Below are 27761 nucleotides of genomic sequence, written 5' to 3' on the forward strand. Positions count from 1 at the left end.
ACTTCACCTCCCAAGGGGCGTCTGTACTCCCTGTCTGGTCCTGAACGGGAGTTCATGGAGTCTTACATAAATGACTCCCTGGCTGCCGGTATTATCCGACCTTCCTCATCTCCTGCTGGGGCAGGATTCTTCTTTGTGGAGAAGAAGGACAAGACACTGCGCCCCTGCATTGATTACCGGGGACTTAATGACATCACTGTAAAGAACCGGTACCCTCTTCCCCTCATCTCCTCAGCCTTTGAGTTACTTCAAGGGGCCATGACCTTCACCAAGCTCGACCTCCGTAATGCCTACCACCTTGTCCGCATCCGAGAGGGGGATGAATGGAAGACTGCTTTTAACACGCCCACCGGACATTATGAATATTTGGTGATGCCATTCGGCCTCACCAATGCCCCGGCAGTCTTCCAGGCCTTGGTCAACGACATCCTCAGAGACATGATCAACAAGTATGTTTTCGTCTATTTAGACGACATCCTCATTTTCTCCAAGTCCTGCGAAGAGCATATCCACCATGTCCAGACGGTCCTCCAACGCCTGCTGGAGAACTCCCTTTTCGTGAAGGCCGAAAAGTGTGAGTTTCACACACAGCCTGTGTCATTCCTGGGTTACATTGTGACCCCGGGTCACCTGGAGATGGATCCTGCCAAGGTGGACGCAGTTAGGTGTTGGCCAGTCCCTGAAACCCGTAAGAAGCTGCAGCAGTTCCTGGGCTTTGCCAATTTTTACAGGCGCTTCACCAGCAACATCCGGACCAGCCCTCCCTCAGCAACATCGGCAGGGGCCGTCGCCATAGGACACCTGCTGCTGGCCCTTCCACTGCCCCGGACCAGTGGGAGGACTCCCTGTCTGAGGAGGAGGCAGTGGACCCGCCGGCGAACTCGCCTTCCTCACAGCCTGAGGATGGGGAGTTCTCGGGTTCTCCCGAGTTTTAGCCCGCCTTCCAATTCCCCCTCCTCCCACCCTGGTTCCTTGGACTTGTTTTGGGGACGTCAGGGGCCGTCCCTTGAAGGGGGGGTTCTGTCACAGTTCAGTCATCCAGCCATCAGTAATTTTCCATTGATCCTGCCTCTGCCCCACTCAACCTGTCAGCCACGCCCACCTCGTCAGTTCACTCCACTCACCTGTGCACACAGCTGCCTCTCATCACATGCAATCAGCCCAGCATATAGTCACCAGCTCCACACTCACTCCTTTGCCAGATTGTTCTTTGCCATGCGAGTCTTTCCAGCGTTCTCCTGCCTGTCTTCCCGGTACCGACCTCGCCTGTCCCTGATTCCCTGCTTCGTCTGCCTCCTGGTTATTCGACCTAGCCTTCCGTCCCTGACCAAGAACTTTGCCTCTCCTCTCCTGATTCCTGTTTGCCGGTTTCTAAACCGTTTGCCTGTCTGCCGGAGTCTAAGTAAAACGTTGAACTTTTTACCTCTGTCTTCTGAGTCCTTTGTACTGCAATTGGGTCCATACACCACCCGTTACAAAATGAAAGAGTAAATATTGCAATGTGGCTTCTGTGCTTTATTGTATAACGATAATTGTCACTGTTTTAAATCTAATGATTTAAACTGACGTTGACATATGCAATAACAGACTCACTCTTTGATTAGTTTTCTGGTTATGTTTACCTGAAGCAAGAATTAAAATAAATTGAGTTGCACGGATCTATTGTTATCTGGGGCTGTATTCGCTGTGGGCTTCATGGAATATTGTGTCATTACTTGGTACATGGTAAATGGTAAATGGACTTGTACGGCGCATTTCTAGTCTTCCTACCACTCAAAGCGCTTTTACACTACATGTCATTCACCCATTCACACCCAGTCATACACTGATGGAAGGGGCTACACTTCAGGACTACACTGAAAATACACCGCAGGTACAGCATTCAGGAGCAATGACAGAAGTGACAGAGTAGATTTGGGGGAAGTTAGTTTCACTATTAAGCAGATTGTATGTTAACTAGAATAAGCGTGTTCGTCGGATCTCTATGCTCAACATGCATTCATTGGCATATAGAAGTAACTTTCAACTTGATAGTTTTCTACCATTTTATGCAAAATATAGTAATTATGGTAATCTCCAAAGCATTGTTGCAGAATATAGCAAATTGTTTACGTCTTAGACCGGGACACCAATCTGCCAAACATGGCAAAAACCTTTGCCAAAATCCCCAAAGAGCTTTCACTGAAGCGCCTTAGCTTAGCCTTAAAAACACGTCTTTAAGGTACATTTCTTTATCCATGGAAGGTAACCATAGCAACATGATTCAGGCTACATTATCATTTAACTCAGCGTTGAACGCGACCTCTTTATGAATGACCATAATAGAAGCATGATAATATACTCTGAGCTTTCTTACAATAAGTAACAATAGATGAGATAGGTGATGATTTGGTAATAATCGTGTCCCGATATTTTCTTTCTCCAAACACCTCAGAGTACATTATTATTATAATTATTATTACTGATTCAAAAACCCCACTAACACAGTAGAGAACCACAGCTGTTACACATAATTATGACATATGTAATCATTTAGCTGTGACACACACTCGGTCATACTCTATAAATCTGTTGGGACAACTGAGTAGAAAATGATAACATCACAGGCATCTGTGTGTTTGGCCCATGGGCTTAGACAGTTACTTGTTTCGATGTGTAACATGGAAATGATTGTTGTTACCAGTGCGGTTTGGTAGGATCACAGGGGCAGGACGAGTGTTTTCTTCCAGTTTGTCTCCATAGTCTTCCACTTCTTCCTCCATTCCTTCTTCATGGAGGTCCCGGTTGAGGGATATCACTACATCATCCGGCTCTTTTTTATTCTTAATCACTGCCGTTGTTCCATCTGGATCCACAGACCTTACCATGAACTTGTATTGCAACCCTGTAATGATACAAACATGATACAGACAATCATGAAAACCATATAATAATGCTGTTTTAATAATGCTTGTACTATAAATCAACAGTATTCAGTGGTAAAGTTTGGGTACATAAATCTGAGATTTCAGGTATTTAAAACCTGGGCTTTAGTTTCTTAGTTTATCCATTCGGACCACTTTATTTATTGTTTTACACTTTACTTCACTCTTCCTTTTGCTGTATGCTGGAAGCGCTGCTGCTTTATAAACAACCACAGCAGTGAAACGCAAAGAGATAAAAAAAAACAACAACATCTTTTCACCAAATATATTGTGGTAGACATGTGGTTTCAACAAGCATCACATAGCTAACACGTGGACTAGTTGTTGCTGGGATATTCTCTGCTGAAATCATATATTTGAAAAGCAAACTGGGAAACCCATACATCTACAATGTCAAAATGTCTTCAGAGAAAGAGGTTGACAATACACAGAATTGTCCTTTAAGTGTCTCGTAGTGTGCAGTGGATTGTTAATGGCAGTCTCGTGTTTGTGAATGGCTCTACTGTTGTTGCTAGCACCATGGCGTGTGTTCCTGTGAGAGAACATAACAGATGGCAAAAAACACACGGGTGCCATGCTGCTGCCACGACAAACAACCACACACACACACACACACACATCTTACCACACTTTTCTACCACCTCCTGGGTGACTAGCTCCTTCACTTCTTCAGCCTTGACACAGAGAATGACAAGATTCAAAGTAAGTCAATCCATTTAGCTAACTCTGTATATGTACAGTATATATGTTAAAGTATATGTACAGTATATATGTTAAAGGTGTGTCTTTGTGTTTGTGTTACACACGTACTGAGAGTCCAGGCTCCCCCTTCTCCCCTTTTCCTCCTTCAATACCCATTGTGCCCTACAGCAAAAACACATTCACAAATGCATGAGCTTAATTATATTTAAAGCTATAATGATTTGTACAAAGCATTTTGATTTGAACAAGTGTGTGTGTGTGTGTGTTCATGTAAGACTCTCACACTCAACCCTCTTAGTCCTGGAGTCCCGGGTCCTCCCCTCTGACATTGCTTCGATCTGCCCCTTCTGCCCTTGTCCCCCTGTTTGACAAAAATCAAAGTGTGCGCAGAGAAAACACATTGTGAGTTTTAAAATGATTTCAAACAAACCCTGTGATCATTGTGAAAGACAGACCAATTAGCTACATCCTTTGTATCTCCTCATTATAGGTTTCCAGCTCTCTGCCAACACTTAAAGTCTGCTGATTGTAGCTGAAAGGACCTCATTGAGGAAGATATTACTTGAAAGCTGCAGACGGAAATAGACCTCTACGTATGTATGTATGTGTGTTAATTAAGGACATGTCTGTGCTGTCTCCACTGCTGCATTATACAGAGCACATGCAGCTAGTCTCTCTGAACAAGACACAGACATGGTGATGACTGTAATCAAGCTCAGCTCATTCCCCTGTCCATTGTGCTCTGTCACATTCAAGTATCCTCTTCTAAATTCAAACTTTTTTTTTTAACAGAAATATAAAATTTTTTAAAGACTGACCGATGGCTGTGTTTGTGCACAAGTACCTGCTCTGTCTCATACAAGCATTAACAAATAAATACAGGATTATTGGCATTTAAGCATGTAGATACTCATACATACAGATGTAAAGAGGAAGTTAATACGAGGGCATTGAACTGGCTCCAAACTGATTTTATTGTATCCTAAAAGCAGATTCAGTTAAGGCCCTGAATCCTCATGAAATGTAGTTAGGTAGCGGTAGTTAGGATTGTTCTTGGATGCATATACTGGGTTTACCTGCGTGAGTGGTCATGGTTAATAATCATTTTTGGGGGCATATTGTTGTGTGGTAGCACTTAGTGTTCTTAGAAAATTACTTAAGAATGAAACATTTGTATATTGATCTTTTACCGTACCTGTATGATCACAACAGAAGAAAAAGTTATTTTCTTGTCATATCAAACTGTGCTTTCTTAAATGATATAATTTAAGTACACCATTATTTTAAGATAAAAAATGTGATCTGACACAGACAGAGATTAACGGTTGATTAGAGAGAACTATTATCAATTTGTTATCTTGAGAAAATGAAGTTGTGATCAAGAGAACAGCTTGATATAACCTGATATAATGAACATAACGTTGATAACAAGCCCATGTTTTTCTTTTAATTTATCAGCACAATAAAGCATTATTAATGCAGTTCAAAATATACAAGTAATTATCATATTCCCTCAATACACTGAGGGAGTAGGAATACGGTACCTTAGGTCCTGTGCCCCCTTGGGGTCCTGGAGGTGCTGGTGGTCCCTCATCTCCATCCCTTCCTGGATTCCCTAAAGACCCTTTAAACCCTGGAAAACCTGGGAAGCCTGCTTCACCCTGCATAGAGTAAAGACGTGCATCAACACACTAAGACGTCTTTTGTGTACAGGGGAAGATAAAAACACAGCATTGTGTTTCCTGGGAATTTAACAATATACAACTGTGACAAGCACATGATCAGTAGAATATATATAATTATATATATAATATAATGACCGGTGATATTGATGTTAATTTACTAACCTTGCCTCCTTTCCCTCCTGGAGCACCATCAACACCATTGATGCCTCCCTGTCCCTTATCGCCCTAAAGGGATATCACACGATGAGCATTGTGAGTTTGTATATTATATTATATATATATATTTGGGGAAAAGAGAAACACTTGAATGTTTACCTTGCGCCCTGTGAGTCCATTCAGCCCAGGTATACCAGGGGTTCCGTGTAACCCCATATCTCCCTGTTTTGCAAAGACACGTTTATGTAGATTAACAGCAGAATTTCTTCACATGACGTCGTTATATAACGTGTAACTTTGGTCTAAGATGCTAATTTAGGCCTAACCTTTTCTCCATCCAGGCCTGGATTCCCAGTGCGTCCAGGAAAACCTCTAAAACCCTTGAATAGCAGGTAAAAGAAATGACAAGATAATGATATCAGAGAACCTGGAACTCAACAAAAGATTCATACAGAGTCATATATGCAGAACTGAGGTGGGGAAAAAAAACTATTTGTGGGAAAACTGTGACAAATTATAACTGCTTCCACCTTTTCTCCCTTTTCCCCATTGTCTCCTGGTAAGCCTGGTTCTCCTGGATCACCCTGTGAAAAAAAAAGTTTGATTCTTAAAAAATCTAAAGGATCCTGATTGGTTATATTTTGTTTATCAATGTACCTGATTGCCCTTCTCGCCCAGCAGTCCTTTGTCTCCTGTGTCCCCCTTGGCCCCATCATCTCCGTGATCTCCATTGCGACCCTTAAATCAAATGGTGTGTTTTACTGTGTGTGACTGCCTGAAGTTTAAACTGAATGTACAATTACTGAATGTGTGTTTGCTTGTGTTTGTACTGTAGCTCTACCATCACTCCATGAAGTCCTGGCTCTCCTGGATCTCCCTGGAGAAGAAGAAGAACATATTTCACACACAGTACTAACATAAACGTGTTGAATGGTTAAACTAGTGTTGTTGCAGTGTCAAAATATTAAAATGAACCATTATTTACCTTCTGGCCTACTGGTCCTCGTGCTCCAAAGCGCCCCAATGCCCCCTTAGTGCCTGCATCACCCTTTATGCCCTTTTAAAAAACATTTAAAATACTTTCCATTATTATGTACTTTTTGCAGTGTCATATATTATAAATCAAAGTATGAAGCAAACTGATAATTGTCTATCAGAGACTTGATGATGTGCATTACTGTTGACATCACATTTCCACGCTTTAAATATCTTCTGGAGAGTTTTCTTCTTCTTTGTGGTTTTTAAATGTTTACATCAGGATTTATTACCTTGACTCCAGGAGGACCATCCTCGCCCTTTTCTCCTTTATCGCCATCAAAACCTGGTGGGCCTCGCTCACCCTGAAACAAAACATCTACTCAATACTTCATAGGTCTGCTTATGCGTCTACTTTATGAGCACTTTAGATATGTTTGGATGTTTATTAAACACATTTCCTTCCAATTCCAAGTGTGCAGCATTTGATTGTTTTAGCTTTGTCATTAAGGTTGTTCTTTTCTTCTTCTGTTATTTATTGTGGTACATTTGTTGAGCTGGGTGGCGAAAGGAGTACAATTGCCCTTGTAAGAACAAATAAAGTTGCATTGAAATGTGTTAATTTGTGTTAATATAATAGATGATCTCACAGCCTCTCCTTTGGAACCTTTAAATCCACGGGGTCCTTGGATTTGAAGCATGCTTCCCTGTAGGAAGGGATTCAATTGTGAAACACAGCTGCAAATAAATGTAATCTGCAATAAATGATAAAGCAAGTAATGTGTTTTCCAATGGATATATATGGAGCGATGAATATTGTATGGAAATCATCATACCCTTTCTCCTCTGACTCCAGGTAACCCATGATCACCCTGCAAAGAAAGAATATGTTTAAACGACTTCCCATACATAACTATTTCAATTCCAAGTGTCAACAGAAGTACATATATTACTTCATAGCTCTTGCTGCTCGGGTGTTATAACAGGAACAATGCTGAGCCCACACAGCAATTCAAAATTCCTTCACAATATAATAGAATCCAGTCCAATGTGATCCCCCTTTGACCAACTCTCGTGAATTGTTGTTGTACACAACGTGACCAAAGTTTAGTGGCATTTGGCAGGAGTGAGTCACTCAGTTGTGACACTTCAGTACAGAAGAAACAAACAAATCAGTCTAGCTGAAAGCTGCCATCACTACTGCTGACACTCCAAAATGAAAGGGAAATCATTATCTTAAAATTGAAATGTGTGAACGAGGATCTAAATATTCAAACGTCAACGTTGACCTCTTCACTGCTGATGCAAATGAACCACAACAGTCAGTCATGTGTAAGTAGTAAATACAAAAGGTCAAGAAGTACATTGATCATCTCAAAAATTGCAGCACCATTATGTACATCATAGTGTACAGATTTTTACAGAAACAGCACTGTAAATAGAAAAACATCAAGTTACTAGTAGCAGTCCTTTGGAAGAACACACTGAAAGAGGTCAGAAAACCGCATGAACGTATCAAAGTATGTATGTTTGCTGCTTCATCCAAACATCTATCACCTATCCTCCCTGCTGCCAACAGTGCAGCTTTGCACTCATGGTGCAATAGTTAAGGATTCAACTATGGGTCTCTTGGTAGAAAGGGCATCATTTAACAAAACATTGCTGATGACAAGATGCAAGCAAAAATTTCATTTTACTCTAAAGTTGAAGTGCAACAGGTGATTTGGATGTCTTGGGTCCCTCTTTCAAAATCAAATTCAACATCTTGTTTGATTAAATCAGTCTCCAAATTGGCATCAAACACCATAGTATGCCAGTATTATAATTTCTAGTATATGTTTAATTAAGTTGGTGAAAGAAGTGAAGAAAAGATCATTTAAAAGTGTGTCAAACAAAGTTTTGACAAATCATGTCAAATAACAGCTCACCTTTTCACCTTTGCTGCCATGCCAGCCCTTTGGACCCTAGTGAGAAAGGATCAAATAAAAGGATTTTGTACAAAAGTGAAACTCTAATAGTCTTAAATTAAATTTTGTTACTCAGTTGTATGGTTTTGAAAAGTTGCTTACTAAATACCCAGGAGCTCCTTTAATGCCTAGAGTGCCTTTTTCACCCTGGAAAGAAAAGAAAGGAGTCTGTTAAATGTATAAAGGTATAAACCGGGGAAAGCTGTCACACAAACTGGTGAACAAAGTCAGTGGATGATATTTTACATGACATAAACAAAAGTTAAAAATAGATTAAACATGTTTCAAAGTGTTGTTCCCTGTCAGAGGGTTCGTCTGTGATGAAGAGGCTGAGCTTAACTCACCCTTCTGCCTGGGAAGCCAACCAACCCTCTGGCACCAGGCTCACCAGGAGCACTGGTGCCCTGGTGAGGATACACAATAGGGTTATAAAGAATGATCACGAAAATGTAAACAGTATGCTGCTGCTGCAAACAGAAATCAAGTTCTCACAATATTACGTTCGATTCGCGGGCCAATCAAAGTAAAAAGTAAATTCTACCCAAATATCATATATGCAGTATTTGCACCTTTTCTCCTTTTACTCCAGGCACACCAGAAGGACCCTTTATTAGAGAGATGCAGAAAATATCATTACACATCATCTCCAGTTGACATACGATCAGATAAAATGTCCCTAATATCAAAGCGCGATTAAAAAGAGTCAAACATACGAGTTTTACTCAAACTTCGTAGGGAAAACTTTACGATGTATGAAGCTAAGTTGGTTACATTGTAAAGATTTATCTATTTGTATTTTCTTACGTGAGGTCCTGCTGCTCCTCGAGGTCCAGGAGCTCCAGGCGTTCCATTCTTCCCCCTTTTACCGCGATCACCCTGCGTCATTAACACACAAACCCTCTTATGTCTCTATTTTAAACACCAAAAGCACCACCTTCTCTGTCTTCATTTTTTACACACCAAAGTGAGCTAAATGGCAACTTGTTAGTTGATATTTGATGAAGTACCTCCCTGCCCGGCTCTCCTGGGTCCCCCGGGGAACCCCTAAGTCCGTAGGAGCCCTGCATGCCCGTGTTACCACGAATACCCTGGATGCCCTGAGCACCTGGAGGCCCTGGCTCACCTGGTTCCCCCTGAGGAAGAGGAAATAGGAGAGAAAGATAGAGACAAATGAAATGTTTGGGAGACAAGCACACAGTTAAAGTTCACTTGTTTCATGTAATGTAAAAATCCAGTTCTTCTATTCATTTTGAATAATTGTTTTCAAATAAAGTCGATTATTTCCTTTAGCAATTTACATTTTTAATTTTAAATGAGTGAGTGAGTCACTGAGCCAATTACATTTGCTAAATTAAAACAGCGATGACAAGCAAAGTCAATCAATGAGAATGTGATGTAAAAGACGGTGGGCATTAATTGATTCAGAAGGGACGTTATAAAGAAGAGATTGCTTGTTTTTCTTTTCTTGAACCTTCTGTCCTGGAGGACCGGCCTGGCCTTCTGGACCTCTGTGGCCAATGCCTGGCTCTCCCTGAAAACACAAAACATCATGTAACATGTTTCACTGTTATTTCTTTTAATTAAAAGCACAACTACCAGACTTCACTGTTAAAAACTTAAATAACTATGTTAATGACAGATTACGAGTATTTACCTTGTGTCCTTTTTCACCAATTTCCCCCTAAAAAGTGTGGACAAAAAGAGCAAATATCAGTAAGAAAGTGCACCTCAGCACATTGTTCTTCATGAGCGTGAATAAATAATAAAACAGGAGAATTGTCAGCATGTTTAACAAGGGGAATTATTAATGTCTGCTTTAATCTACAGTCTCCCAGTCACACAGAAAGAGAGCAGAGGGGGACATCAAAGGCCTGGACTCAGACGGCTTCAGTGACAGGCGTGACGGGAGAGCAGCTCTCCCTCAGCTCTGATGTGAGTTACTGATGCACTGTGGGTAGGTGGGGAGAGCAGCGATGATGTTTTTATAGACTGGTGACACATTTCATGTGGTGACTGTCATTCTTGCTCTGTGATCTCAAAATGATGATGATGATGCTTTAAACTACATAATAAGTGAGGTGATATCAGTGACTCGGTAAATCCTGGTTTTAAATCAATGCTCCCACAATGTAAACACTTTTTTCATGTTTTAAATTACATTAAGACTGGCTCTGTAAATGACAGTACCTGAAATTAACATGACGTTCAATTCTTCAACGTAACATTTCTGATTTTGTCTTGCTTTACAAGGTTGACCATTTTAATAAAGTTTTATTTAAAATATCTTTACTCACCTTTCGTCCCGGTGTTCCATTCTCACCTGGATGTCCCTGTTCCATCACAAATGTAGAGTACAGATATATATATAGAGGCATTGTATAATTAAAGAGGACATTTATACTGCATACTTTTCAATGTGCAAAACACAAGTTGAGTATTTCATAATGTTGAGCGTGTTTTGAAAACGTTGAGCCCTTACCTTGAGGTAAAAATACTCTGGAGGGTACAGTTGTCCAGTTTCTTCATCATAACCCCCCTCTCTCCCTCTCTCCATCTCCACCCTCCTCCTCTCCCACTCCTGCCTCTCCCTCTCCAAGTCTCTCTCACCCTGCTGCTCTGTCCTCTCCCTCTTCAGCTCTTTCTCCCTCTCCATATTTTTTCTCTCCAGCTCCAACTCGGCCTCCGTCTCTTTTTCCAGCTCCTCTCTCTCCCTCTCCATTTCCATCCTTGCCCTCGCTCTCTCCCTCTCCAGGTCCTCCTCCTCTCCTCCTCTCTCTCGATCGACGTCCTCCTCTGTCTCCCAGTCGTAGTCTCCACTCCTCTCCTCCTCCCCATAGACAGGATCCGGGCCTGTCTCTACTCCTTTCTCTTTTTCCATTTCCCACTCCTCCACTTGTTCACCTTCAGTCGGTTCCTCTCCTCCTTGTGTTTCTGTATGAATCTCTCTTTCTGTATCACTGTGTCGCTGCCTCTCCCTCCGCTCATGCCTCTGCCTCCTGGAATGTGTGTGGAGGTCAGAGTTTTCTTGCTTCTTTTGCTAGAGAAACACATTTTATAACACAAACCATTGTATTTATAAGTCGCAACATCCTAATTTGGATTAATACTTTTTTTTAAATATTTGATGACAGACTTACATTCCAGCTGTTGTAACCTTGAGCTCCAGAGGACTGATGCTGAAATTAAAATGAAGGGGCAATCACATATCATCCACGGATGGTTACCATGAAATTGTATTTTCATACTTTATTTGATGAAATCTGAGTGACATGTAAGACATTTTAATTTTTAAGACTGGAAAAACAGACTTTTTGTGCCTCCTTGAAATGCCTTCTTCCACCTGGGGCACCTGGCATGAACACCTAAAGTAAAAAAAGATTCTTACTGCCATTTTTTATTGTATATATCAATCGGTTTTCTACAAAACCAGGGGACACTTACCATGGTGTCGGGCCAAGGGGCGCTTTTCTTCACCCTGATTTGGAATCGAGGCACCTGTGAAATCCCCCAAAGCTTCTCATGAGTAAATCAAGTGCAATCATTCTGATGCTTCCTTTCAAGTAGCTGTTGTAACGTCTGTGCTCATGGTTCAAATGTAAGAAACGAAGACACAAATTTGCTGACAAAGTTATTTCAATATTGTTTTACTGAAGGATACATGCACAGAGAGGTTAAACAGACAAAACAATGTAATAACAGAGAAAAATTTCACCAGTGAAAAGAACGTTTGACCTGGCTGCAGATAGGATTATAGTACCACTACATTTAAAGATGTTTGGTGAAGTAACAACACAACATATTTCCAAGTTTTAATAAATAAAATTTCAGTACAACTTGTCAAAAGGAGATATATATATATATACAGTTGTGGTCAAAAGTTTACATACACTTGTAAAGAACATAATGTCATGGCTCTCTTGAGTTTCCAGTTATTTCTACAACTCTGATTTTTCTCTGATAGAGTGATTGGAACAGATACTTCTTTGTCACAAAAAACATTCATGAAGTTTGGTTCTATCATGACTTTATTATGGGTTAACAGAAAAAGTGACAAAATCTGCTGGGTCAAAAATATACATACAGCAACATGAATTAGCAATTTTGGTGACTTAGAAAGTTGTGTCAATGAAATGAGCTTCATAGCATGGCCTCTTAACTTCTTGTGAGTGATTATGAGTGACTACAGCTGGTGACTTCTCTGAGGCCATTTAAATAGGGCTCATTGGATACAAACGCCCACAAACGCTACAATGGGAAAGTCAAAGGAGCTCAGCATGGATCTGAAAAAGCGAATCATTGACTTGAACAAGTCAGGAAAGTCACTTGGAGCCATTTCAAAGCAGCTGCAGGTCCCAAGAGCAACAGTGCAAACAATTGTTTGTAAGTATAAAGTGCATGGCACTGTTTTGTCACTGCCACGATCAGGAAGAAAACGCAAGCTATCACCTGCTGCTGAGAGAAAATTGGTCAGGAGGGTGAAGAGTCAACCGAGAACCACCAAAAAGCAGATCTGCCAAGAATTAGAAGCTGCTGGAACACAGGTGTCAGTGTCCACAGTCAAGTGTGTTTTGCATCTCCATGGACTGAGAGGCTGCCGTGCAAGAAGGAAGCCCTTGCTCCAAAAGCGGCACCTTAAGGCTCGACTGAAGTTTGCTGCTGATCACATGGACAAAGATAAGACCTTCTGGAGGAAAGTTCTGTGGTCAGACAAAACAAAAATCGAGCTGTTTGGCCACAATGCCCAGCAATATGTTTGGAGGAGAAAAGGTGAGGCCTTTAACCCCAAGAACACCATGCCTACCGTCAAGCACGGTGGTGGTAGTAGTATGCTGTGGGGCTGTTTTGCTGCCAATGGAACTGGTGCTTTACAGAGAGTAAATGGGATAATGAAGAAGGAGGATTACCTTCAAATTCTTCAAGATAACCTAAAATCATCAGCCCGAAGGTTGGGTCTTGGGCGCAGTTGGGTGTTCCAACAGGACAATGACCCCAAACACACATCAAAAGTGGTAATGGAATGGCTAAATCAGGCTAGAATTAGGGTTTTAGAATGGCCTTCCCAAAGTCCTGACTTAAATCCCATTGAGAACATGTGGACAATGCTGAAGAAACAAGTCCATGTCAGAAAGCCATCAAATTTAACTGAACTGCACCAATTCTGTCAAGAGGAGTGGTCAAAGATTCAACGAGAAGCTTGCCAGAAGCTTGTGGATGGCTACCAAAAGCGCCTAATTGAAGTGAAAATGGCCAAGGGACATGTAACCAAATATTAGCACTGCTGTATGTATATTTTTGACCCAGCAGATTTGATCACTTTTTCTGTTAACCCATAATAAAGTCATGAAAGAACCAAACTTCATGAATGTTTTTTGTGACAAAGAAGTATCTGTTCCAATCACTCTATCAGAGAAAAATCAGAGTTGTAGAAATAACGGGGAAACTCAAGAGGGCCATGACATTATGTTCTTTACAAGTGTATGTAAACTTTTGACCACAACTGTATATATATATAGACACACATTGAAATTGTTGGCACTATATATATATATATATATATATATATATATATATACACACACATTGAAATTGGTGGCACAACTTCTGTGTTTTATCAGATGTGTTATTTGTTACAGAGAAATATTTGTCTAAATAAATAAATTAGGAGTTGTAGACAAGGTTTAGGCTACACTGGCGTTTACATTGAACAAAGTGAAGAATGAAAATAACTGGACATGGGGAAACAATTCATATATTTTAACAGTGCCTGATTTTTGTTATAGCGCTACTCAAAATAAAAGCCCCCATACAAGAGATGAACTTTGGTATGGCCATAGGTTTGGGTGAGTGACTCGGTCTCTGTGTGGAAAGAAGTCCTTCCTCATGGTCAGGTTCAGGGCTCCTCACCAGCAAAACAGTTCACAGTTTATTCACACGCTCCACGTAGAGTGCGCTTTCTTATGAATGCTTAACACCCTATAGTCACAGTGTCTTGGGACTTAAGAGACATCCTGTTTAAAAAAATGAGACAGAGAAAGTATTAAAAGTATAACTCTCTGGAGTTGTTTCTTTGCCAGTAAATCATTCCAGAAGAGACTCGGCCACTATTTCTGCTCATTCCCATTCAGGCAAGAGAGAAAAATCATGCTAAAAGCATGCTGCTCAGAAATGCTCCCCTGTCTCATGCTTCGGTAATGTCTATGACGGTATATTTCCATTCCCACTCTATTCAAATTAGCCTTATACAAACATGTGCACTTGTTTTGCACTGGTGAAATTTTTAAAGGAAATAGAAAGAAGAAAAGGTCTTGAAATATGATGCCAAGGGCTTATTACTTAAAGCATGTTTTTTATGTTATTATATATATATTATGACAGGGAGAAAGTGAAGCCCAACCTTCATTTCTTCAGCACTTGTCCATCATTTTCAAGTCTCTTGTGTTTAGTGTTAACAAAAGAGATTTGCATTCCAAAGCATGCAAGACACATTCAGTTAAGATTCAAGCCTTTCAAATCAAGTCAAAGCTCTACCTTGTCTGGTTCTTCTGTTGTGACGGGAGGTGTAGGAAGTGACACTTCATCCTGGTCATAACAACAGAGGATAGATAAGAGTGTGACAGTGACAATAGCGCCTCAAAAGTGAAGCACCGCGTTGATTACAAATTCTATATGTGACATCAGCAAGTCCAGCTGCCGCTCCTACCTTCTCCATATCACCCGTGGGTTGAGATAGCGGCTGTGTGGTTGTCAAGAGAACCTAGGGGGATTTGAAAAAAAATCTAAAGGGTTATTGAGAAATAAAAACTAATTATATACACACACCGCTACACTTCTTTATTCCGTAAATCAGACATTGAGTGTAGTTTCACCTGAGCATCTATTTGTCTGTCTGTGGAGGATGTTAGAGGATGACTGGAGGCTCCCGACAATGTTTCTACCTGAGCAGGACTGTGTGTGGGTAATTGTTCCTCCTACAAAAGATAAAATTAGCATACATATGTTATTATTCCTCATAACTGAGATCAGCTGTCTCTGCTTCCCTTCTATCAGAGTGCAGTCGTGCAACAGTAAATTACTTTTTGTTATCATCTGGGCTACAGATTAATAATCCTCCACCTCTCATCTGTTTGGTGAGCGGCAAAACATTTTATTCCCAATCCAGCTGAAACAGATGAGAACACGTTGTATGAAGCAAATGTACCTGTCTGTTGTCTTTCCTCTCCTTAGAAGTTAAAGAGTCACTTGGGGAAAGTTCTTCCTGTTTAAAAAAGAAAAAGAAAATGTCATTAGAATTTTGAAACATTCCCAACCTACAGAGACTCCAGTGGATGATGTGCAGAGCAGATGCAGTAAGCTGTAATGACACACTAATTTATTCTTAATGATTAATACAGGTAGTGGGTGTGTCATTAATCATTAATCCAGTGTTTAGTGTGGGCACAAATGGTACGCTGCTATTAAAAAACCCTGATATGATTATGACAGGTCTGTTAGCAAGAAACCACCCACCACGACAACGCTCCACATCTGTAACAACCCTCCACATCTGTAACAACCCCATGCCATCAATCATCACTTTAAACTGAAGTTTCCCACGGTTCATGAATCAGTCATTCATCGCAGCAGCTGCCTACCTCGTATTCATAACTGTCTTCTTCGCTGTTATAAAACTCCTCTTCCTCCTCTTCTTCTTCTTCTTCTTCTTGCTTGTCCTCATCACTTGTCTTTGGATAAAAGAGAAGTGACAATAATTACAGGAAGATACTGTTACACATCATAATCTATAACGTGTGTCGATGGCTGGTAGACAACAATGCCAAGCGATTACAAAAGAAAACTATTATCAAATTTGTTATTAATGTAATAAGAAGCACAAGGACGTTAAGACAAATGCATGCTTTTAGTTTTACTAGCCACACCATGTATACAATGAAATGAAAATTCTGCTTGTTATATCTTAAAAATGTTAGTTTATTATGATTTTTTAAAACAGTTTAAGTACTAAAGCTGTTATTTACAAACACAGAATGTTATGTTAATGGCTGTGTTAGTTGGTTTTTATTTTGTTTAGTTGGGGCAGTTTTCAGGTTTAGTTTGGACCCCTTCAAGGACATTTACCAGGCGTTGTCTCTGCCTCTTATGTCGTCCTTTATTTCCTTTGCCCTGGTTAAGAAGTTCACAGTCAGAGAGAAAAACAAATGAAAGGTTTCTCATGCTTAAGACGTTTACGATCAAGCATGAAACTATGAGGTTGATACTGTAAGTTGAGGGTGATATATAAAAAGGGAATAGGTAGTTAATGAATGTCAAAACTTGCCTTTACATAAAGATGTTTAGAAGGCCTTAGTGTTAAAGTTATCAAACGGTTTAGACCTATTTGTATTGGACCATCCTTGCGGTTTTGCATGTTTCTACCCATTTATTACAAATCAAATATACTTGGAGGCATTCCATAAATTGATTAGATTATCTCATTAGTTTTTAATATATTCTAATGTCACTTGTTGTGAACATGTAATGAAATGTGCTGTATAAACAGAAAAGCCTTTCCTACCTTCCAGGCAGATACTGATCTTAGGTCACGACAGTATTTCAGTTCAGTTTTGTTTAAGTTTTATGAAACTTAGCACACTCTGAGTTGATTGTCATACTTTAGTGGCATTAACTGAAATCAGTAAAAACCTGAAAAGTAGGAAGGGTGAGCTAAAACATGCAATACTACTATGGTCCTTAGATATTATAAATTAAAGTTATCAATCAAGAAACATTATTACAACTTGTTAAAAAAAACTATCAAAAGAGTATTCTATGTTTTATGTTAAATACAATAAATGAAACAATACTCATGCGTGTTTTTGATCAGTCAGTGTCAAACGCTGTCACCAATAAGATGTCCGTGTTAGCTCTACCTTCCCACGTTCCCTGTTCTTCTTCTTTTGTCCAAAGTTCTTCTTCAGGGGGTCTTCCTCAGCGAGGAGGACAGTCTCCGCCACAGTTTCTGGTAACCCTGAAACCGTCTGACATGCACATTTTGGTTTTTCATCCTTTTGTTATCAGCAGAACATAAATGTTAGGCAACACAAACTGTATCTGACACCTGACTTTTGTCAGGTTTTCAGTAGTTGCAAAGCATGTGAGCGCTAAGCACAGGGAGAGACAAGGATACTAATAATGATTATTATTTTATGTCAATGATAATGTTATCAGTAATGTAATACTCTGAGATCCCACTGTGCTAACATTCAGAAAATGCCGGGTGTGAATATGCACAACTCGGTTTAATGCCATGTTGCTGAAAAATTATCTTAAACTACCTCTGTAGAAACAAAAAAAATATGAACATGTTTAATGTACTCAGCGTGTTTTCAACAGTTTAGTAAATTGTACATTTAAAGTTAGCATACTTTGTTGTAAAATGTCCTCACCTCCTGTGTCGCAGTATAATTGAATGTCGAGTTGACTACTGTCAGATTCATTTTGAGGGAAGATGTGTCTTCACTGTCTCCATCCACCATCTCCTTGCCTCTGGAGCCCTTTAACTTGGGGTGAATCCTGTCAAGCTCCTGCTCTCCGTTCAGGGTGGACCTGGTCCATAAAGTCGGACCCTCTGTAGTTTCACTTAAAGGGTCCTTTAAACCAAAACACAGAATATTTTGGACTAGTTCTCTACCTGAGCTAAAAGCAAGTGAGTCACGATATACAGTCCACAGTGGGGGGAAATGTGACTGCAATGGGAAAGATTTATTTATTTACTTACTTTATTCATCCGTTATGTGTTGTGTGATGACCCTGACGAAATGTGCTGATCTCACTATTAAGTTGTACTTATACTATTAAGTGTTGCTGGAGTTTAATATCATTATAACCAGAATGGAGCCCTCAGCACCTTGTCTCCTGAACAAATTTCCAATCTTTTTGATGTATTTACACTCATATTGAGCGTTCAGGACTTTTCTTAAAACATAAAAATACATCTGAGGAGAGGTGAGAAACTACTTGTTCCTGATGAGTACTTTTCGGTTTCAGGGATTTTCTGTAATTGTCAGTTTGAATCAAGACTATGTAGCACATTGCTAAACTAGTATCAAAAATGTACTCTTGCATTCTAAAATTGAAAATCCTGGAGACAAGTTGATTTGTCTTGGAAACAGGATTAATAATCTCATCCTACAGAAAGACTTTTTTGGGGTTTAAAGATTCAAGATGAAGATTTTGAAGTTGCTTACAACTGTCAAAGACTCTGGAAGCGGTCCATCTAAATCAGGGTCCTCGATGGTGTCCAACTCTTTCAGTGGCTGGCTGGTGAGGTCAAACTTCAATGAACTCTGATGAAACAAATTAATCAAAAAACAAGTATCAATTTGTTCTTACTGCTCTTTGTTTTGGACGTTTTTTTGAAATTTTCCATTTAATGACATAAAGGACTCGAGATTGAAACAGCTGTTTATAAAAAGAGACCATGGAACTGACTATTAAGAGTTGAGAGAATTTAAAGTTTTTTCGGTGAATGCATGTACAGGAAGAAATCATTCCGACTGATTTGCAACCAGCGCAGCTAGCATCTTTTAATGTTGTTCAGAAAATATTGATGTTTTGTAGAAGTGTGTTATAATCCCAAGAGGCGTGAGATGCAAGCAACTTTTTAAAGAACTCTCACACTTCTTCCCTGGAGTGTACGTACTGTGTACTCGGTGATGACGTTGGAGGTGTGAGTTTCTGTATTTTCTTTTGTTTTCTTGGAGTTGCCGAGCACATGAAGCAGCTCCTCTATTCCATCCTGCAGCAGCCTGTCAATCAAAGCCTTCAGCAAAGGCAGCTGGGGAGAAAAAGGTTTTCATTGAGAAGGTCAAACTGTACCATGACAACTGTACTATACGGTTACAAATTCTATCAAACTGAAAATGTAAACAATGCTCAGCGCTCACCCTTATACCGTAGGCTTCAAACATCACTTCGATGTCCTAAATAAGAGGGAAAACATATGTTCAAGGTGCAAAACAAGAACATGTATCCCAGAGGAGAGATTAGTACACTCTGTGTTTACCTTCATCTCAGTAGATTTCCCTGGAGATCCAGTATCACCCTATGGAGACATTAAATGAAATGATCATAATGTCATTTCCATTTCCATATACGTACGATTTTGTGTGTTAAGAATGAAACACTACCGTGTCTCCTTTCAGGCCCCTTTCTCCCTGATCACCCTGTAAAAAAAGACAAATGAGCTACAGAGACAACATTTCACTTTTTTTCATAACTCAATTTCAGTATGAGCCACATTACCATCTTACCTTCACTCCCGGTGAACCCTAAACACACAGAAACAGAGGAGCGAGACATGGGAACATGCATCTACAATGCATGACATCGAGCTTGCGATATCAGATAAAGGCGCGATTCATTGCAACACACAATAAAAGCACAAAAGTCATCGCTGAATGATGACTCAGATGCCATGCAGGCAAAATATGAATTATGCCATGCAACAGCTGAATTAATGTGCCATTATTCATGAGCTTCAAATATTCAGAAATGTGTTCTGTGTTCTCATCAAAACTCACAGTAGCTCCTGGAGGACCCATTGGGATTGGAAAGGCTTCTCGGATTTCATCAATGGAGGCACCCTGAGAACAGATCCATGTAAAAATCAGTCAAGTTTCAGCCGTCTGGCAGGTCTAGGTGGTCCTGATTTATCAAGGCAGGTGGTGATTTTTACCTCTGATGTGACAAGCACCTGCCTACCAGGCAGACCTGGAGGTCCTGGTTCCCCCTTACTGCCATCTTTTCCCTGAGAAGGAAGAAAAACACTCAGTTTTCTCACAAACATAAAGGTCTATTTGTCTTATCTCAAAACTGCTTACATTTGCACCCGTGTCTCCCTGGTCCCCCTGCAATGAGAGGAAAGTTTACAATTGTATAAAAATAATAGCTTCATAAATGTTTAAGTTGGTTGCAATTAATTTCAGTGACCTTTTTGCCGTCATCTCCTTTCAGTGCTCGCTCTCCCTGTGAGAAGAAAATACATCTTCAATTTTAATAATTCACTTAACAACAGCAACACTTTTCAAAAATCTGGATAGTAAAAATAGTACAGTCAGTAACATTAGAGTAATCCAGTGGGCATCATTCAGCACAGTGCTGTATTGTTTGATGAACATGTCTCACATCTTTTCCTGGCAGGCCTCTCTTGCCATCAATGCCAGGTCTCCCCTGTAGAGCACATGACAAAAAGCAATTACAATCTCTGGAGATACTTTTTAAATAGATTATTATGGGGGAAAAGCAGAAGGCTTGTGCAAATTACACACCTGAAACAATAATACATGATGTTAGATTGGCATAATGTCACCATTAGAAATGTATAAAAGATGGATTTTTAATGTTTAGCCACAGACACCGTGATTCAGAGCGATACTCACTGGAGTTCCCGGTAAACCAGGCATTCCAGCAATCCCAACCCGTCCCTGGTCTCCTTTATCTCCCCTCTGTTCACACACACACACACACACACACACACACAAGCCTTTTAATCAATATACTCTATATATAGTATTATGTACTGGTACAAAACACTCACAAATGGCATATCTATACACACATCTGTCAAAATAAAGAATCTATTTCTGATTTTGAGCAAAACATTTTTCGTCACAGTTAACTATGTATGAACAATAGAAAGTTATTACTCACCAGACCAGACTCTCCTTTGTTCCCCTGGTCACCCTGCAGTTATAAAGAAACGACTTGTGAGTAAGAGCATACTGTAAATGCACAAAGTTCAATGGCGTTACCATGGGCAGATTATAATAGTACAAGTAAAACTGTGAATGTATTACCTTCATTCCAGGTGTCCCTGGTGAACCACCAAGTCCATCTCTTGTAGAACCACCCTGCAAAACAAACAGTTTCTTACATCAAGACAAACACATCAAACACATATCAACAGTCCAGAAAAGTTTAAACAACGTATGAACGTACCAGAGATGGTCCTGGTAGTCCAGGTTTCCCCTCTGGACCCTGTGGAGAGAGATTCATATTGGGGTAATTAACTATAATTGTCTCCTATCAAATACAAAAAATACCAACTATAACTTCACAAAAGTATTCAAATTACTATATAAATCAGAGAAAACCAGCAAACCCTCACAATTGAGAGGCTGGAACCAGAAAAAATGACTAACAATTATTTTATTATCCAAAACTTTGCAGATTCACTGTCTGCAAGTTGACTAATCAGTTAATGGACTGATTGTTTCAGTACTATCTGATACTTTAAAAGATGTCACAGCTTTCTATGGTTTCTATGTTTGTGATTTGTGATAGGATACTTACTCTTGGTCCAAGCAGACCCGTTTCTCCTCTCAAACCAGGCTGACCAGCCTCTCCTGGTTCACCCTGAAGGAAAGATAAGAGAAGTTCAATTAATAGTTCAAAATAAATTAAATAGAATATAGCATGTTATTCTTCAAGCTACCTTAATAACTCTGGTCAGTATGTTGTTGTCTGCAACAATCTGGTCGAACAAAATCATAAATAAAAAGTTAACTTGCTAATTGATGGACAATTCCAGCAGATTGAGAACAAATTAATTTTGCACGGTCTTAAGGGAGATTGGTGTTTTTCTTTTTTCCTTCATAAGCTTCGTTACAACGAATGCACTTGTAAAACATGGCTGAACTGATGAGAGGCTGTCAAAAATAGATAATAGAGGTTTGTTTACTTGTCCTCCCGGAGGTCCAGGTTTTCCCTTTGTGACAACGGCAGCACGATCAAAAGAAGAGCACAATGACACAGAGTTAAAAATCTAACATGTCACACTGATCAACACAGTCCATATCTGCAACACAAAGGAAAAACAACAGGCGCACTGAAGGGCGGCAGACACAAAATGCCCAAATTAATTAGTAAACATATCGAAACAGAAATCGTCAAGTCACAGATGGACAGCAAGTTTTGAAGATGGTGACCGAAACAGAAGGATGATCAACCAGGAGAAACAATAAACATGATGATCAATGAGAGAGAAACTACTGGTGAATACAAACATACTTGCTCCCCTTTGTCGCCTTTCTTTCCATCAGTACCCTTCAAAAATAGAAGAAGTTATCTTAAACATTGGTTTAAGATGTTATTTATGATGACAAGGATTTGGTTCAACAGAGACAACTTCCACAGAAGTGACATCATGAGTTTAAGTCTAATGAAGTTCTTACAGACGGGCCGGATGTCCCAGCGTCTCCTTTGCCTCCAGGGTCCCCTGGTCGCCCTGGTAACCCCAGTGGACCCTGACCAACAGAAATTAAAAAGAGCACATCCTTATATTGCTGTTTGCACCAAAAGCCTTAGTAGATACAAAATCAAACATGTAAAATAAGTGCAAATGTGTGTGTGAGTCCTGGCAGACAGTGAGTGGAGCTAAGTATTATTAATGACAAAGTGGCACCCTAAAAAAAATAGAAATGCAAATCAAGCAGAAACACACTTTGCATTACAGTACAAAAAAAGTGAACTCATAATGTGATATGGTTGGTATATCGAGCGATTGCATTGATCAAATTCAATGTCTTTGACCAAACTGAACCTCTGGTCCACGCAATGTGCAGACCTCCAACCATATTATTGACTTATTTGTCCCTTATGTGCCAGAGGGAACTCTATAATCTGTTGATGAGACCCTTCTTTTATGACACAGATTATTTTTTAGGGGTATTATGTATGTTTATATGTGTATTATTCTGCCTTTAATCTTGGAAAACACAAAATAAATACCCTAATTCCTCTGTCACCAGGCTCTCCAGGTGATCCTTGCTCTCCCTGTGAAAAACAAAACAACGTAACCACTTAAAGTAAGTAAATTCAGCATCCGACTGTTTTGATTATAAATCATCATTGAAGTAGATAACCTCCTGAGCAACATCGCTGACCTACAAACCAAACTAAAGCATCAATTAAACATCCTGGCTGTACCTTAGTTCCTTGTCCTCCTTTAGTTCCAGGTGCACCCTGCACACAAAGTCAACCATAACTGTTGTCAGTATTACAAGGTAAATACAATACATGAGCTCCAGTTCTCATCCGTACATATCCCACATATCCCACATTGTGTGTTTGTCTCACATTTTAATAAATACTTTCTCCTGATGTAACCTCATTAGGAAAACATGTATGAAATGTGCTCTAGAGTACAAACAACTTGTATCATTGCTGTAACAGCCACTCAGGATTTACTTACATCTTTACCTCTTAATCCTGGTTCTCCAGGATTGCCGGATAACCCGATGGTGCCTTTGTCACCTTTAGAGGCATCGTGCCCCTGGACAAACAGATGACTTGTGTTTTAGTAACATTAACCTCCAACCCCAAAATATCTGGTTCTTTAACCGCTAAATGCTCCACTGTGTTCACCAGCTAGTCTCCAACGTTGTCCGTCTGCTGTTTAGTGCTAAGCTAATGTACATTTAGGCTTTTACAGCTTTTTTGGTAGAAAACTGCTGTGGCAGCAATGAGGTTGATGAGAGCGGTCAAAGTGAACCAAAACAGCAAAATATTAACAATAACCTGAAAGGTAGAGTTTAAGGTCACCAGTAGAGCCGGTACTCACGAATGCTTTCACATTTATTTAGCATTTGACTCATTTTTAATATAAAAAAATATTGATTAGAGCAGCTTTAAGAAAAGTATTTTTTCTCTTACTTTTGGTCCTGGTTTTCCAGACAAACCAACATTTCCCTGTAAATTAAACGTAAAAGGATTAAACATGAATACAATGACCAGCTGTTTTCTGCTTCAGTGTTATGTGACAAGAACAAGGTTTAACTGTTAAATGAGTGATTTCACTTTTTCAGGCGACTCACCCTCTCGCCATTTTCTCCCTTTGGTCCTCGCTGTCCTGGAATCCCAAAACCAGGACTTCCCTGCAGACATTAAAACAAACCATACCTATATCTTTATAAAACTGTTATTCTGCTCAAACTGATTCATTCTTTTCTTGGTAAATCTGAAAAAATGACAAATTATGATAATTATTTCTCATTATTAACCTTGTCTCCTTTGTGTCCCTGTTCACCTTTTATTCCCTGGGGGCCCGTGGGGCCGACTGGACCGATGTCTCCCTGACCGACAGGAAATATACACACACATGCACCAATCAATTAACATGACTCCTGTCACCAGAACAAACAAAACTCTTCACTTTAAATGGCACCCTATAGAATGAGAGATTAAAGGGTCCCATTCAGTGGAACATTCAGTCCCACTTCAAAAGCTAATGAGTGAAAATCTTAATTGTTTGATAAGGACCGAGTCTGAGCGTGCAAGAAATACCTCAAACAATGAATTAACAATGTCTCGACAGAATAAAACATTAACAGAATCACTTCAATCCAGTTAAGATAAATACAGGCAAACAACTAAGTTTGTGACAAAACTGAACAAGGTTAGATTATGTCACTAGTTTAAATCTTTGGACTAATTGGGAAAACCTGACCAGCAAGCAACACTTTCCAACAACTTCTCAAACCCCAAATTTGTAGTCGATGCAGCTCAGTGGCCAACAGATGGAGACCATTGCAGACTTTTTATTAATTCAGTTTTGATTACATGAATATTTCTTGGAGGCACAGCATCTCTGGAGCCATGAGTGATCTTGTTGGTTGAGTGAAACCTCAGCAGGTGGATCCAAAAACATAAAAAAGCCTGATATCACATATTTCTATGCACCAATCAGAGTTTAGCAACATCTTTGTTTATTAATGTTAACAGGCCACTCAAATCTGATCAAATCAAAAGCAATAATCAGTTATGTTATTTTTTGTATCTGTAACTTTACTTGTTGCCTATTATGTCATAAACATTGATGTGATAGAAACATATTTAAGCTTCCTTCTCTGTTTACCTTTTGTTGCAGCAAAGAATTGTGCGGAAAACAAAATTGCAGAAGAAAGTAGAAGTGCTCCACAGCTCAGAGGTATTTATATAATAAAGAGAGGTGATGCATGGTACTACAGAAAACGTTATCCTGGAACCAAAGTTGACTTTGGTCACTTACCCTGGCACCCTTTTTTCCAGTTGGGCCAATTACCTGTTGGGATGGAAAAAGGAAGACTGATTGTGAGTCTAAAGTTATTCTATTTCTAAAGTTTATATGAGTAAAGTAGTTTTCTTACACCCTTGGCTGGATCTCCAGGGGCTCCCATTGGACCCTCATCTCCTTTTAACCCCAATGGCCCCGTCAGTCCCTGGAAAGATCGAGGTAAATTAAAAATATTTCTGAATTCTATATTGCCATTTATATTACGATTGTTCTCATCACCTTAACGTGGTGGAGAGGTTTGAGTGCCCCCATGACCCTGAGGGCTATGTTGTCTGGAGCCTAGAGCTCCTGGTAGGGTCTCCCATGGCAAATTGGCAATTGGTTCAAAAACCCCAATGAAAAAACAAAGAAGAGTCGAGGAGACCCTGTCCGGAGGAAGCCCGGGGCCCACGTCTGGAGCCAGGCCCAGTCAGACGGCCCGACAGCGAGCGCCTGGTGGCCGGGCACAACCCGAAGCAGCAACGTGGCACCCCCCTCCTCTCCATCCTGTGGGCTCACCATCTGCGGGAGGAACCGCTGGGGTCGGGTGCGCTGCCCCATGGGTGGCGGTGATGGCCAGGGACCTCGACGGACCAGACCCGGGCGGCAAAGGCTGGCTCTGGGGACATGGAACGTCACCTCTCTGTGGGGGAAGGAGCCGGAGCTTGTGCGGGAGGTGGAGCGCTACCAGTTAGATCTGGTGGGGCTTACCTCTACGCACTGCATCGGTTCTGGAACCGTACTCCTGGATAGGGGTTGGACTCTTTTCTTCTCTGGAGTTGCCCAGGGTGTGAGGCGCCAGGCGGGTGTGGGGATACTCACAAATCCCCGGCTGAGTGCCGCTGCGTCGGAGTTTACCCGACGCAGCGGCACAAGGACAAGAGGATGAGAGTGGATGAGAGGGTCGCCTCCCTACGCCTGCGGGTTATGGGGGGGAAAACTCTGACTGTTGTCTGTGCATATGCACCGAACAACAGTTCAGAGTATTCGGCCATCTTAGAGACCCTGACTGGAGTCCTGTATGGGGCTCCAGTGGGGGACTCCATAGTTCTGCTGGGGGATTTCAACGCGCACATGGACAACGATGGGGATACCTGGAGAGGCGTGATTGGGAGGAACGGCCTCCCTGATCTAAATCCGAGCAGTCGTTTGTTGTTGGACTTCTGTGCTAGTCATGGATTGTCCATAACAAACATCATGTTCGAGCATAAGGATGTTCATAAGTGTACGTGGTACCAGAGCACCCTAGGCCGAAGGTTGATGATTGATTTTGTTATCGCATCATCGGATCTGAGGCCGTATGTTTTGGACACTCGGGTGAAGAGAGGGGCGGAGCTGTCAACTGATCACCATCTGGTTGCGAGTTGGGTCAGAGGGTGGGGGAAAACTCTGGACAGACCTGGTAAGCCCAAACGGGTAGTGCGGGCAAACTGGGAACGTCTGGAGGAGGCCCCTGTCCGGGAGATCTTCAACTCATACTCCGACTAATACGCTCTCTATTGTAGAGGCAGAGCTGGAGGCTGATGGGGGGCATCATCAATTTCCCTGGTGGAAGTCACTGAGGTAGTCAAACAACTCCACAGTGGCAAAGCCCCAGGGATTGATGAGATCCATCCAGAAATGCTGAAGCACTGGGTGTGGAGGGGCTGTCTTGGATGACACGTCTCTTCAACATTCTGTGGAGGTCTGGGACGGTGCCTAGGGAGTGGCAGACCAGGGTGGTGTGTGCCAATTACCGCGGTATCACACTACTCAGCCTCCCTGGTAAAGTCTACGCCAAGGTGCTGGAAAGGAGGGTTTGGCCGATAGTCAAACCTCGGATTGAAGAGGAACAATGCGGATTCCGTTTTGGCCGTGGAACAACGGACCAGCTTGAGGCCATGGTTCTCAGCAGGAAACCGGTGGATTGCCCACTCCGGGTAGGGAATGAGTCCTTACCCCAAATGAAGGAGTTCAAGTACCTCTGGGTCTTGTTCGCGAGTGAGGGAACAATGGAACGTGAGATTGGCTGGAGAATCGGAGCAGCTGGGGCGGTATTGCAGTTGCTCTACCGCACCGTTGTGACGAAAAGGGAGCTGAGCCGCAAGGCTCAGCTCTCTTTTCGTCTCTATGTACCGGGCAATCTTCGTTCCTACCCTCACCTATGGTCATGTGGACTGGGTCATGACCGAAAGAATTAGATCGCGGGTACAAGCGGCCGAAATGGGTTTCCTCAGGAGGGTGGCTGGCATCTCCCTTAGAGATAGGGTGAGAAGTTCGGTCATCCGTGAGGGACTCGGAGTAG

The 27761-nt window shown here is 41.0% G+C and overlaps 1 protein-coding gene and 1 long non-coding RNA gene across 2 annotated transcripts in view; one reads left to right on the forward strand and one right to left on the reverse strand.

Moving 5' to 3' along the window:
• col7a1l (collagen type VII alpha 1-like) overlaps positions 1–27761 on the reverse strand; it is a 58022-nt gene that overhangs the window by 6198 nt on the left and 24063 nt on the right. The window contains exons 42-105 of the mRNA XM_068721396.1: positions 25572–25643; positions 25454–25486; positions 24447–24518; positions 24261–24320; positions 24100–24135; positions 23639–23719; positions 23374–23409; positions 23176–23220; positions 22620–22691; positions 22456–22491; positions 22127–22153; positions 21881–21919; positions 21739–21801; positions 21385–21423; positions 21243–21296; positions 21097–21129; positions 20826–20891; positions 20572–20616; positions 20377–20412; positions 20268–20294; positions 20123–20194; positions 19968–20030; positions 19698–19715; positions 19575–19610; positions 19451–19489; positions 19332–19367; positions 19088–19222; positions 18633–18731; positions 17832–18035; positions 17316–17423; positions 16525–16569; positions 16041–16130; positions 15608–15664; positions 15276–15377; positions 15110–15163; positions 14938–14988; positions 11851–11904; positions 11718–11771; positions 11547–11585; positions 10889–11446; positions 10704–10739; positions 10064–10090; positions 9881–9940; positions 9417–9542; positions 9214–9285; positions 8979–9014; positions 8754–8813; positions 8512–8556; positions 8371–8406; positions 7279–7314; positions 7093–7149; positions 6736–6807; positions 6453–6524; positions 6309–6344; positions 6125–6205; positions 5998–6051; positions 5794–5847; positions 5627–5689; positions 5474–5536; positions 5171–5287; positions 3910–3987; positions 3735–3788; positions 3550–3598; positions 2681–2884 (exon numbers count right to left, since the gene is read on the reverse strand). Of these exons, the coding sequence (XP_068577497.1) occupies positions 2681–2884; positions 3550–3598; positions 3735–3788; positions 3910–3987; positions 5171–5287; positions 5474–5536; positions 5627–5689; positions 5794–5847; positions 5998–6051; positions 6125–6205; positions 6309–6344; positions 6453–6524; positions 6736–6807; positions 7093–7149; positions 7279–7314; positions 8371–8406; positions 8512–8556; positions 8754–8813; positions 8979–9014; positions 9214–9285; positions 9417–9542; positions 9881–9940; positions 10064–10090; positions 10704–10739; positions 10889–11446; positions 11547–11585; positions 11718–11771; positions 11851–11904; positions 14938–14988; positions 15110–15163; positions 15276–15377; positions 15608–15664; positions 16041–16130; positions 16525–16569; positions 17316–17423; positions 17832–18035; positions 18633–18731; positions 19088–19222; positions 19332–19367; positions 19451–19489; positions 19575–19610; positions 19698–19715; positions 19968–20030; positions 20123–20194; positions 20268–20294; positions 20377–20412; positions 20572–20616; positions 20826–20891; positions 21097–21129; positions 21243–21296; positions 21385–21423; positions 21739–21801; positions 21881–21919; positions 22127–22153; positions 22456–22491; positions 22620–22691; positions 23176–23220; positions 23374–23409; positions 23639–23719; positions 24100–24135; positions 24261–24320; positions 24447–24518; positions 25454–25486; positions 25572–25643 (4474 nt within the window). The remainder of the gene's footprint in view (positions 1–2680; positions 2885–3549; positions 3599–3734; positions 3789–3909; positions 3988–5170; positions 5288–5473; positions 5537–5626; positions 5690–5793; positions 5848–5997; positions 6052–6124; positions 6206–6308; positions 6345–6452; positions 6525–6735; positions 6808–7092; positions 7150–7278; positions 7315–8370; positions 8407–8511; positions 8557–8753; positions 8814–8978; positions 9015–9213; positions 9286–9416; positions 9543–9880; positions 9941–10063; positions 10091–10703; positions 10740–10888; positions 11447–11546; positions 11586–11717; positions 11772–11850; positions 11905–14937; positions 14989–15109; positions 15164–15275; positions 15378–15607; positions 15665–16040; positions 16131–16524; positions 16570–17315; positions 17424–17831; positions 18036–18632; positions 18732–19087; positions 19223–19331; positions 19368–19450; positions 19490–19574; positions 19611–19697; positions 19716–19967; positions 20031–20122; positions 20195–20267; positions 20295–20376; positions 20413–20571; positions 20617–20825; positions 20892–21096; positions 21130–21242; positions 21297–21384; positions 21424–21738; positions 21802–21880; positions 21920–22126; positions 22154–22455; positions 22492–22619; positions 22692–23175; positions 23221–23373; positions 23410–23638; positions 23720–24099; positions 24136–24260; positions 24321–24446; positions 24519–25453; positions 25487–25571; positions 25644–27761) is intronic.
• Positions 4945–7086, forward strand: LOC137880201 (uncharacterized). The gene is made up of 3 exons (XR_011103797.1): positions 4945–5563; positions 5809–6218; positions 6303–7086. It is a non-coding gene; the product is annotated as an uncharacterized lncRNA (long non-coding RNA).

The sequence above is a fragment of the Cebidichthys violaceus genome, unplaced genomic scaffold (assembly GCF_023349555.1).
Source record: "Cebidichthys violaceus isolate CVI_PGR_0920_01 unplaced genomic scaffold, fCebVio1.0.p SCAF_27, whole genome shotgun sequence".
NCBI classification, from domain to species: domain Eukaryota; kingdom Metazoa; phylum Chordata; class Actinopteri; order Perciformes; family Stichaeidae; genus Cebidichthys; species Cebidichthys violaceus.